This window comes from Urocitellus parryii, chromosome 2, assembly GCF_045843805.1.
Source record: "Urocitellus parryii isolate mUroPar1 chromosome 2, mUroPar1.hap1, whole genome shotgun sequence".
Lineage (NCBI taxonomy): Eukaryota > Metazoa > Chordata > Mammalia > Rodentia > Sciuridae > Urocitellus > Urocitellus parryii.
The window spans coordinates 171,986,170-171,998,754 of NC_135532.1; the positions used below are offsets into that span (position 1 = coordinate 171,986,170).

The 12,585-nt window shown below is 38.2% G+C and overlaps 1 protein-coding gene across 1 annotated transcript; it reads left to right on the forward strand.

Moving 5' to 3' along the window:
• Positions 1–915: 915 nt before the first annotated feature.
• Positions 916–12,134, forward strand: Umps (uridine monophosphate synthetase). Its single transcript, XM_026396005.2, has 6 exons — positions 916–1,115; positions 3,669–3,822; positions 5,694–6,365; positions 7,745–7,920; positions 9,506–9,620; positions 11,764–12,134. The coding sequence occupies exons 1-6, from the start codon at positions 960–962 to the stop codon at positions 11,931–11,933; spliced, it is 1,443 nt and encodes a 480-aa protein (XP_026251790.2). The 5' UTR covers positions 916–959; the 3' UTR covers positions 11,934–12,134.
• The last annotated feature ends 451 nt before the right edge of the window (positions 12,135–12,585 follow it).

Sequence of the window (12,585 nt, forward strand, 5' to 3'; positions counted from 1 at the left end):
TAAATTGCTGAGGCTATCCTCCATCGTTCAATCCTCCTGCTTCAGCCTCCCGAATCCCTGGGATTACAGGCTTGCACCAGCAGGCCAGCAGCATGGGCTTTTCACAATCTCTTCAGAGCAAACAGACATAGAGAATATAGAAAGGAAACCAGAGTCCAATTAGTGAATCAGGATCACAGGTCCTATGGTTTCAAGGACGATTTTCCTTAATCTAGGAAAAGTGTTGCCTTCTACACCTAATGGAAGACTTCTCTACTTTAAAGGATTTGCTTGTAAACAAAATAATTGCTTGGGTTTTCAGATTGGCTAGCAACATTATCCTCTGATAACCCTAATACCGATCAACTCAATCTTCTTTTAACTCTCCTTCCTCCCTTCCTCATCTCATGTGTTAACACTTTAGATAACTCTAACAAAAATAAACAGCGCCTCTTCCTCCAGTTCTCAGAGTGCTGCAGAGAAGGTAATGAACAATTATCTACCTGCTAAGGACTTTATATTCTTATATGCAAACTGCTATGGAACTCTCGAGTGCCATATGCTGTGACGTTAATAGGAGAAAATGATCCTCGTCTTCCAGAACTTCTACTCTACTTGAAGAAACACTGGGGGACGGGGAGAGTAGAGGCATGCTAGACTAAACATGGAGATAATCAAAATAACTAGTCAAGGGGAAGCTGAGCTATAAAAAAAGGACAGGATTCACAGAAACTTGTCTTGAGAGAGGCTGGGCTTCATGATCCTAGAGTCAATCTAAATGTTCGGGGCTTTAAGCCCTAGCCACCCACTGACCCCCTGCACACGCACACCCTAGCGTTAAACTCGCTGACTCCGTTCCAACCTTGCGCAGTGGGCCGGAAAAGGCGGCGGAAGAGGCGGGGTTTCTCAGTGACGTCACCGGGGCGCCAGGGACTAAAAGCGCGCCTCAGCGTTTTGGAGCAAAGTGGAAGCGCTACAACATGGCGGCTCCTGGCACTGCTTTGGGGCCGTTGGTGACCGGTCTGTACGACGTGCAGGCTTTCAAGTTTGGGAACTTCGTGTTGAAGAGCGGACTTTCTTCCCCCGTCTACATAGATCTGCGGGGCATCGTATCTCGACCTCGTCTTCTGAGTCAGGTGCCAGCCCGAAGGGGAAGGACTGCTCAGGGTGGCGGGAAAGGGGACCAGGAAGTGAAGGGAGGGTGACACGAGTTGGGCTGTGGGTGAAAGCAAAAGAGCAGGCAAGCCCACCCTCTGTCGCCTGGGGGAGTAGACTTGAGAGGCACAGAGGTTGTTGGGCTCTTTAGGACCTTTGTAGCCTGTTCTTAGCCGACCACCTTTGACCCGTGCTTTGCGCGAGTGGAAAAACGCACTTTGGGCTCAAGTCCGCTAATGAGTTCTGTGTATTTAGCCCCCAGAAAGTTAGATTTAAAGAAACAAAAAGACGAGTGGGCGGAAAATTGAGTAGCTGGAGACGTATTTGGAAGGGCTCTTGCTTAGAAGGGCAAATTCAATTTCTGTGGCCAGAAATTAAGGACAGAGGTAGGCATCAGAAGGCTGGGTCTTTTAGTCAATATCAGGGTAAACTTTGTACACGTTAGCTGTTTTTAGCAAGGTGCTTCTCAGACTATATATATATATATATATATATATATATATATATATATATATAGCAGATGGCAAATCACCATTTGAATCTCCTGGGAATTTTGTTAAAATTCAGGATTGGGCTCGGTAGCTCTGCGGTAATACCTTGAGGTTTTGTATTTGTAGCCGCTATCAGCTGAATCTGTAGACCATAATTTGAGGAGAAGGGTCTAAATATGCTATCCAAAAGAGTTGCTACTAACCACATAGGGACATTGAGCTTTCTGAATTTTAAGACTGAAATAGTCACATGTGACCATTGGCTACCATATAAGTTCCATAAATTCTTTCCATGCACTTAAGGTTTATGTTCCTTGGGCATCCACTTTTGTAGTTATTGTAAAAAGAACGGAAGCACCAGTGGTGGTGGATGGACTGCTAATCATCCAGAATCTCAATATTCAGAATCATGATAAGATGCAGAATTTTGCTATAGTGTATCTCATCAGTAGAGAAAGTGAATGTAGTAAGAATTTTCTAATGAAAATTTGGTTTACTTTAAAAAATCATTGGTTGATGACAAAATTATTTTTTGATGCTACATCGTGGTGTGTATGTGTGTGTGAGGGAGAGAGACTTGGTAGTTGATTGAGGAGGAGTTCAAAACTTTGAGACCTGGCTGTATACCAAAAAGTTTTCTTTTCACAACTGCTTATTTATGTAAATACGGCTTTTCCATAATTACACTTCCTAAAAGCAAAATTTATGCTGACCTTGAACTTCCTAGTAATAAATAATGTTTAACTACCATTTTGTGTGGACCTTAGTGACCTTAAACTAATTGGAGGGGAAGGGTATCATTTATATAAGAAATGTGTTTCTAAAATGATGGTTTTATACTTCTATCAGCATTTGCCAGGTGCTTTAATTAACTGCCCGCATAATTAATGTAACTATTCTGTTAACTGTTAATGTCTCTAACACTTAGAGACTTGTGATCATGGTAAGTTTTTTAAATTTATAATTTTAAATTCCAATATACATACCTTTCAGTTTACATACATTTAGAGAAATATGGTAGAAGAATCAGTAAAAGCTATTCAAGCAGAAATATATTGGAATAAAATTCTGTGGACACAGTGGAGTGAGAATGTGAGTTTGAAAAATATATATGTTTTTTCCAGCTTTCATAGTCTAGAGTTTTTGCTTTTTATTATTCTTTTTGTTTGTTTGGTTTTGAGGTGGTGAGGATCAAAACCAGGTTGTTGAGCAGGCCTGTTGTAATGGAAATGGCAGATAACAAATCACCCAACAGCATTTGGATTCCAAGTATATTCATTAAAACAGTAATATAATAGTTTTAGGCTATATTAATATTTTTAATACCAGAAATTACATCCTTTGCACCTTAAAAGTATTCATAGATGTGAAAACATTTAGAAATATAGGTGTAAAATATTTTAAAGACCTCTAGTCTGTAAAGGAACTGATTGCTTTTCTTTTCTAATGGATAACATTGGGTTGGGAGTATGCATTCTAACATTAAAATGTGATTATGTGAGAAAAGATCATAAAATATATTTTACACAGTAGGCTCTATATTTGTGAAACTTCATATTTGAAGGCTTCCTTCAGAAAATACAACTGGCAAGTGGTAGTTTTCAGTACTCAAATCATAATGGATTACTAAAGGAAATTTGGAAATCTGGGGACCATCCTTATATTTGGTGTTCAACACCATGACCTTCCCCAGTATACTCATGTTGCCCTCAAAGTGGAGCCCGAGTCTAGTAGGTTCGTTCTGGTGTTCATGCTTGTATCCCAGGATTTAAGATTTTAGTAATGAGTCTAAATGAATGTTTTCCCTTCTGAGTTTATAACTTTAGAAAGCCTATTGTTTGTCTGGTTTTGAATGGTCCATATGGACTTAGATATATGTATCCTAGGATTTAATAAAAAGGCATTTATTCCCTGTCTCTACCTACCCATTGGGTTTGACACTCACCTCCACTGGGTTATTTCTGTCTTTATGTTGTTACATGATTCACACACCATTTTAAATAGTAATGATAACAAGTAGTTTATGTGTTCATTTTCTTGCAGGTTGCAGATATTTTATTTCAAACTGCTCAAAATGCAGGAATCAGTTTTGACACTGTGTGTGGAGTACCTTATACAGCCTTGCCTCTGGCTACAGTTATCTGTTCAACCAATCAAATTCCGATGCTTATTAGAAGGAAAGAAGCAAAGGACTATGGTAAAATTAAAGTACTATAAGTATTAATATGTAACCTGTTTGAATTTTTTCTTGTGTACTGATGAAGAGTTGTGTTGAAGATATTCTTCAGAAGTTCTTTAAATTGTTATCACTTGTGGAATTTAGAGTCAAGGGCTAAAGTGATTTGGATAATTGTTTTTTCATTGGAGTTTTTTGTGTGTGCTATTAGGCAATGAAAAAACTGCTTTTTTAGGTATTCTATCCATGAAATCCCAACATTTATATTGACCCTTTCCTCTCAGAATGTTCTGAAAGTATATGCTTTTCCAGTATATTTGAGATATTTAAACTGCATGAGTAAGATTACTCTCACAAAGCTATATTAATACCCCATGGGGAGATTTTTTTGTGGGTCCATTGCAATAGGTTATCAGGTTTTTTTTTTAATCTGAAAACTCAATCTAAGAATGTTGAAACTATTTAATGGTATTAAGGAATTAATGGTTTGTTTTGTTGCAGTGTTGGGGATTGAACCCAGAAGTGCTCTCCTACTGAGAGACCATTTTGAGATGGGGATTTATTAAATTGTCCAAGCAGGTGTCAAACTTGATTCTCCTGCCTCAGCCTCCCAAGTAGCTGGGATTACAAATGTGTGCCACCAGGCCCAATGGGCTTTGTTATTATTTTATGTTGATGTAATAATGTTTTTTAAAGAGATATTTTCTAGATCTATTCTGAAAAAATATTTTATGATAAATCATTTGTCTGGAATTTCTTCTAAAAGTTGAAGGGTAAGGAGTGAGGATATTGATGAAATAAGATTCATCTCTTTTTTTTTTTTTTTTTTTTTTTAGTTGTAGTGGGACACAATACTTTTATTTTTATGTGGTGCTGAGGATTGAACCTAGCGCCTCACATATGCCGAGCTGCAACTCCAGCCCCTAGATTCACCATGTTTTAAGGAGTGAATTTCTGTATTTGTGGGTGTTTTATTACTATGTATACTTTTGCTTGAAATTGTCATTATAAAAAATATTTAGTTGAATTTTTGCTACTTAAAGGCACAGTGGTAGTTCTGTTGATCAGTGATAGGGCTTGAACCCAGGGCCTCATGCATGTTAGACAAGTGCTTTACCACTGAACTGCATCCCCAGTCCTTAAATATCTTAAATGTTTCTAGAATGAACTCATTCATTTATTAACATACCTATAGTACTGTCCTGTATATTAGTCTAAGCTGATTCAGTTAAATCTGCCAATTCTGCAAGGGGAGGAAAGGAATTAAGAGAAAAGGGGAAAGGTTAAAGATAGTATTTGTTGCAAAGCTTAAACTGGGCAAAATGCCTACCTGTTCTGTTTGTTTCAAAAGATAAAAATTGAGTCTATAATGTCCACAAGTCTGAGTTAAACATTATCTGAAAATAGTTTTGTCAGGGCTTTGAGGGAGAAGGCTGGGGATATATCTCAGCAGTAAACTACCACTGGTTTCAATCCTCAGTACTGCAAGAGGGGATGGGGGGAAGCAATTATTTGACCAGTTTTGAGTCATGAACTTGTAAAAGTTTCAGTGGATAAAGAATGATTTCATTGATGATACTGGATTGTTGTTTCAGAACTGCTTAATTGAGGTGACCTTGCTTTAAGAAATCATATTTGAAAATTTGATCATAAAACAATAAGTTTTACGTTGCAAAATAATTTGCTAGTTTTATGTAAACATTCTGTAGCTGACAATTTTGGGATACAGAGATACATTGAAGAGTCACCAGAAATAAGGTAACTGATGAGAAAATAAGATTTAGATCATCCACTCCTTCATAAATACATAGCAGATTTATACCATAAGACATCTTGAAATGACTGAAATATATCATTCTAAAATTGAGTCAACAGAATTTTTTCTTTTCTAGGTACTAAGCGTCTTGTAGAGGGAGCTATTAATCCAGGAGAAACCTGTCTAATCATCGAAGATGTTGTCACCAGTGGAGCTAGTGTTTTGGAAACAGTTGAGGTTCTTCAGAAGGAAGGTTTGAAGGTCACAGATGCTATAGTGTTGTTGGACCGTGAGCAGGGAGGCAGAGATAAGTTGCGTGAACACGGGATTCGTCTGCACTCAGTGTGTACATTGTCCGAAACGCTGGAGATTCTTGAGCAGCAGAAAAAAATTGATGCTGAGATGGTTGAGAGAGTGAAGAAATTCATTCAAGAGAATGTTTGTGTGTCAGCTTCTCACAATGGTTCCCTCTCTCCTGTAAAAAATGCACCCAAAGAACTCAGCTTTGGTGTGCGTGCAGAGCTGCCCACAGTCCATCCGGTGGCATCAAAGCTTTTCAGGCTTATGCAAAAGAAGGAGACCAATCTGTGTCTGTCTGCTGATGTTTCAGAGGCTGGAGAACTGTTGGAGCTAGCAGATGCTTTAGGCCCCAGCATCTGCATGCTCAAGACTCATGTAGATATTTTGAGTGATTTCACTCTGGATGTGATGAAAGAGTTGACCACTCTGGCAGAACAACATGAGTTTTTAATATTTGAAGACCGGAAATTTGCAGATATAGGAAACACAGTAAAAAAGCAGTATGAAGGTAAGTGTATTATTCAGGAATCTGCAAGAGACAGAAATTCAGCTTAAACTGGCTACAGGAAAAAAGGAAAGGTATTGACTCACGTCACTGAAAGTCTAAACATAGAGCAGGCTGTCAAGTGTGGTTGGATCCAGGAGTTCAGGTGATGTCTTCTGTGAAATTGTTCTCTGCATCTCTCAGCTCTGCTTTTCTTCTCTGTTGACTTCTTTCTCAGGTAAGCAAACTAACTGTCTGCCCTAAACCAATCACTCTGACCTAGAGTGTAGAATGCGTTCACTTTCTGGCTCCTGCAAATCTTAGGTGGTTAACATTATTTAAAGTCTTGCACTAAGGACCCTGCAGGAGTAATTCTAATGAAAATGAGATTGCTGATATCAAAAGAACGATGCAAGGGTTATAGACTGCAATTTTCTGCTGTCATTTTTGCCAAATATAAAAAACAAAGAGCAGTATGTCTCTTGGTATACATTTTTTTATTTTTTAATGTCAAATAGGACTCAGTAGTGCATGTTTTGGTTGGAAAAAATGCTTACGTACTATTACCTGTTCTGTGCACATAATCTGTTTTTACAAAGATGTGATCTGTATGTATCTATGCTTTTTTCACTTAGCCTTAAACAGATACTTTGGTCACATTATTTAATACTCATAGGCATCTTGAAAGTGAGTTCTTTTTTTTCTTAAACTAATGCTTAAGAAAATAGTTTATCCTAAACTAATAGTTTATCCTAAACTATTCCTTTAGAATAGAACTGTGAAGGTCTTCACTTGGAGATGAGGTCCTACCTTTGTCACATTACTTAGTGTATTAGTTTATCTGACTGAAGAGTGTCACACCCTTCAGTTTTGCATGTAGTTTTTTAAATCAGTTTTTAACTGTTAGCTTTTAAAAGCTATGTGGTTGCCTATTGAAATTTGAATAGCTAAGGAGAACTAAGGGTCAATGATACAAGCATTAAAAGACAGTAAAGTAGCTGAGATTGCTCAGGGTAAAAATTTGTCATCTTAAAGAAAAATTTCAATATGTCACTATCCTTGACCTCAGTAAATGCCTATCTTTACTGGAGTCCCTTTCTGAGTGCGTGAGCTTTATTGGGATCCCAAGCTTCAGCCTGCAAAAGCCAAAATAAAAAATTGGCCTGCCAGTGTTCTTTATAAACCAAGTACAGAATTTTCAAGAATTTTTTCTCTGATCTGTTGCTACTGGGTGGACAGATGCATTTTTCACAAATGGAACCACAAGTCTACTGATATTCATTAAAATTCTTGACATTGGAACTCTTCATTAACATGTTAGTAGGTGTTTATTTCACATTGGCTGCTCAGTTGGGCAAAAAGTTAGAGGTTCTTATTTGGCATATGTTTTTCCCTCTTCTTAGGTGGTGTTTTTAAAATAGCTTCCTGGGCAGATCTAGTAAATGCCCATGTGGTACCAGGCTCAGGAGTTGTAAAAGGCTTACAAGAAGTGGGCCTGCCTTTACATCGGGGATGCCTGCTCGTTGCAGAAATGAGCTCTGCGGGCTCCCTGGCCACTGGGAACTACACTAAAGCTGCGGTAAGTGTTTGGGTCCTGGGGTGAGAGATGGCCAGAGCTATTAAAACTGCATTCTATGGAGCAAGAAAAAAATATCTTCATCTAGGATCTGTGGAACCCCTGCCTACCCTCAAATTCCACTATTGTTAGTGTCATAGTATTTTAACAACAGTTGGATAGAATTCCTTGAGAGTATATTATAGCATTCTATATATTGTGGTAGACACTTAAGGATACTTCAGATTGTACTCCAAGGGAAATATTAAAACACCTTAGTCAAACATCTACCTCGTTGTTTTCATCTTACCGTGAGCTGTAGATGAAAAGAGCTTCTTAGTCTCCCAAGTCCCACATTTTCATGACAGCAGCACACAGGAATTGGTTTCCTTTTATTTATCCTTTGATATTGATTGGTACTGTGTAGGGAAAGCTAAGGAGAGTATCTACATTGTTTCCTCCAGTATTGAAAGTTCTTATAACACTGTAAATGTTAATGCTCACCCACTCTCCACCCCATTCCAACCCCTGCAAGTCAACCAAGAGATGGATAATTACCCAGCTTTAAAGTTCTTCGGGGGCTGGGGCCATAGTTCATTGGTAGAACACTTTTCTAGCATGCACAGGGCCCTGGGTTTGATGGCTAGCACTGTAAAAGAAAGAAAAAGTTTCTCTTCACATTTTCATTTAAGTAAAATTTATAGATGGATAGACACTAGAATTGTGGGCAAATCATTTTTACAATATATTAAGGAATATTGCTTAAAATGTGCCATGGAAATTTATATTTTTTCATATTTCAAAGACTACATGGAGCTATTAAGAATGTATATGAACCTAGAGTTATATTTTAAGCCCAACCATGAATGATGTAAAATTGATTTCCCAAGTAACAGGGTTCAGGAGTTAGTGCTAATACTGGTATCATGGGAGAGTGAATTTCTCTCAAGGACAAAACATCACTTGTTTGTTGTTGAACGTAGCTAGTGGCAAGAGTGGAACATTGTGAGTCTCAGAGAAGAGTGATCAGAAAGCCACATTCTGTATATGTGAGGAAATAGCACAGAAAAGGGGAAGCCATTAAATAGCAGATGCTAGGAGGAGGAAAGCAGTGGAAGTAAGATTTCTTTAGCTCTTAAATGTAGCTGTTTTTAAATGATGAGAAGTATCTCAAATCCTTTTTGGAAGTAGGTGGTTCATTAAGCATTATTATAAATAAGTAAGGGTTTGGGAGTTATGGCTCCTTGGTAAAATGTTATGCATGGTCCTGTGCTCAATCCCCAGCACTAAAAAACCCAAACAACTGAGTAATTATGTAGCATCTTCATTTGAGATGCACATGGTATAGGATTTTTGATGTTTTCAAGTATGGTTCATTGGGGAAAGGGTCACCTCAGGGACTTAATGAAGCAAATATATATCATAATCGTGGTTCACATATAAGATGACCTGTTTCAGATAGAATGAGTTTGTGTGTGTATAACATGAAATGAGAAAAGGCATCTATTCTATGGCAAGTTTCAAACTAGTTAATATGGATTTGTCTACTTTCATAAAGTTTTATGTGATTAACTATTTTCTTGTAATATGGCTCTTACGATCCACTTAGGTTAGAATGGCTGAGGAGCATTGTGAATTTGTGATTGGTTTCATTTCTGGCTCCCGAGTAAGCATGAAACCAGAATTTCTTCATTTGACTCCAGGAGTTCAATTAGAAGCAGGAGGTAAGTTTGTTCACTGGTCATGGCCCTTCCAAAAAAGCTGTTTTACCCATATTATGTAAAATAAAACTGTTAAAAAGTTGCTAGAGAACTCTTAGTCTAGAACAATAATGAATGGAGCAGTCTAATTTTAGGATAAAAATTTTAAAAGCTACTTGAAATTCACCCAAAAAACTGATACATTAGGTTAGTAATGTGTCAGTTTATGTTCAACTAATGTATCAATGGATGTTCTGAATAAGCTGCCAAAAGAGGTTTTGTACTCAAGGAAGTTTGGAAAGCCCAAGGCTAAACAAAATTAAACATCTGTTTCTTTATTAGAGGACTTGCACAGCCTTTGATGTTCAGTGTCTATTATTTCCATTGGGGATTGACACGTTTCCCAGACTTACTTGAACTTGACACTTTTCAGCAGTCTAAAAAACACTCCTGGGTGATGTGGTACATACCTGTAATACCAGTGATTCCAGAGGTTGAAACAGGAGGTTCACAAGTTCAGGATCAGCCTGTACAACTTGGTGAGACCCTGTCTCAAAACAAAGTAAAAAGTGCTAGGGATATAGCTTTGGTAGAATGCCCCTGCTTTCAATCCCCAGTACAACAAAATTAAAAGGTAAAATAGAAACAATATGCTTATCACCCCACAGTGGATCTGTCACCCTAACAGCTCTGACTTTGCACTGGTAAAAACAAAGTTCAAAAAGACACCTGTACAAAGTGGATTTTATTGCTAGCCATTCTTATCCATCCTTTCCCCTGTCCAGTTTCCCTCTCCAGAGGGAGCCACATAATTGGCATAATTTGGCTGGACTTGTGCTCGCATGAGAATTTGGAGGGTATAGTATATATGTGCGGCTACTTACATTTCCATACCTGGAGTACTACATTCCTTTTACAGCTTCGTAGTGTTTCTTGGTTACAGTTAGGATCCAACATGCTTGGAATACTCATAGGTCAGAAGCTCCGGAGAATGAGAGCTTGTTCTGAAGATTACATTTCCCCAAGCACTGTGCAGATATTGAAGGAATGGATAACATGCTGTGTAGACATATGAAAGAATTAGTGTTAACATTTGTAAACCTTAGTTTTGTTTTTAAACCCTGAATTATTAGGACCAGTAGATACCCATGGAGCTGTTTTAGATAGTTAATATAGCCATCTTATGAAAAAGGAGCTGCCTTTATTTAAAGAAAATATTATAGGTTAGGGAGAAAAGACTCATTAAATTAATAGATTAAAAGATCATTGGAGGTTTCCTATATGATCTTCATTTGTCATGGCATGGGCCTAGCACAATACAATGGCTTGGTTACTTAAGGCTTCAAAATAGTTGCTTTAGTATTTAACAATTCTTGATATTTCTTAAACTCTATATTTGTGCTGAACACTTGGGATCCTGGCCCTTCTGTTAACACATATTGGACAAGCTACTTCATTTTTTGGTATTGTTTGGTAAAATGGGAATAACGGTACTAATATCAAGGTTGTGGAGAACCATCATAGAGATGACATAAAATGTTTGACATTGTGTCTTGGCATAGAGTAGGTACTGTTAGCTGCTAGATTGTTTGTGAGCTGCAGCAAGTCTTTGACTAGCTAGTACAGTCAGGACGTAAGCTTTTAGGGATATTTAAAGTACCATATGTCATTTATCAGAATGCTTCTATAACCAGCAGAATGTAATAAAGAACAAATCAACATTAAGGATGAGGGTCTGTGTAGTCTGTGAGCACTTGCTAAGATGGTAGGAGAAAGAGTCATGTACTTTGTGGTGGTCAGGTTAGGTGCCCTGGGGGACTTTGCCAGTAGTATAGCACAGTGATTCTGAGAGGACTAGTAAGGTCATCTTCTCCTGGAAGGCCAAGTTTTATTATAAGTTTTCTGTTGTTGAACTTTTCTTGGCAACATAGGAGATTATATGCTTTGGACTTAGATTGAAAAGGAGTTGGTGGGCATCTGTCTCCACTGTAGAGGTCTTTAGCCAGTTCATTGAGTGTGTTTTCCTCCTGTATTACCCATTTGCTCTGCAAAAGGGAAATGGAAAAACATTTTTATTTCAAGTTGGTTAGATAACTGTTTCAAAGGAGTCATGGCAGGTTTCCTGGGTTTTGTATTATGTTAAATAGTAATTTTTGTTTTTCTACAGGGGATCATCTTGGCCAACAATACAACAGTCCACAAGAAGTTGTTGGCAAACGGGGTTCTGATGTCATCATTGTAGGCCGAGGCATACTTTCAGCAGCTAATCGCCTAGAAGCAGCTGAGATGTACAGAAAAGCTGCCTGGGAAGCTTACTTGAATAGGCTTGCTGTTTAAATGCCTCAGATACATTTATGTGAAAGTGCTGAAGACATGCGAGTTGCTGAAATTCACTGGCTTGAAATGATCAGCAGCCTTTTCTACTGCTTGAAGTTTCCATGGACCTATGGTGGGAGTGCTTGCTTTGCAGGGGCTTTAGGAAATACTGAATGACTTGTAATCGCTGCAGTGATATTATAATAAAGGCAAGCTTGAGAATGAGCTTATTAAGGCTGGTGTTTGTTGGGTAACCACAAATGGAGAAGCCCCCTTCTCTAGCCAGGGCTGGATTGCTTTATTTCTCCTCAGTACCAGGGATTGAACCCAGAAGTGCTCTACCACAGAACTACATCTCCAGCTTTTTATATATAATGTATATATATATATGGGAATATCATGCTCCAAACATTTTTATGTGGTGCTGAGGATCAAAACCAGGGCCTCACACTTGCTAGGCAAGCACTACCACTGAGCTACAACCTCAGCCCAGCCCTGTTTATCTTGAGATAGGTCTAAATTTCTGATGCTGGTCTCAAACTTGCAATTCTCCTGTCTCGAGCACCTGAGTAGATGAAATTATAGGAATGTGCTACTGTGCCCACCTGCTTTATTATTTTAATCACAGAGACAAAATTCTAGGACATATGATGTTGTGTATCCATTCTAATGT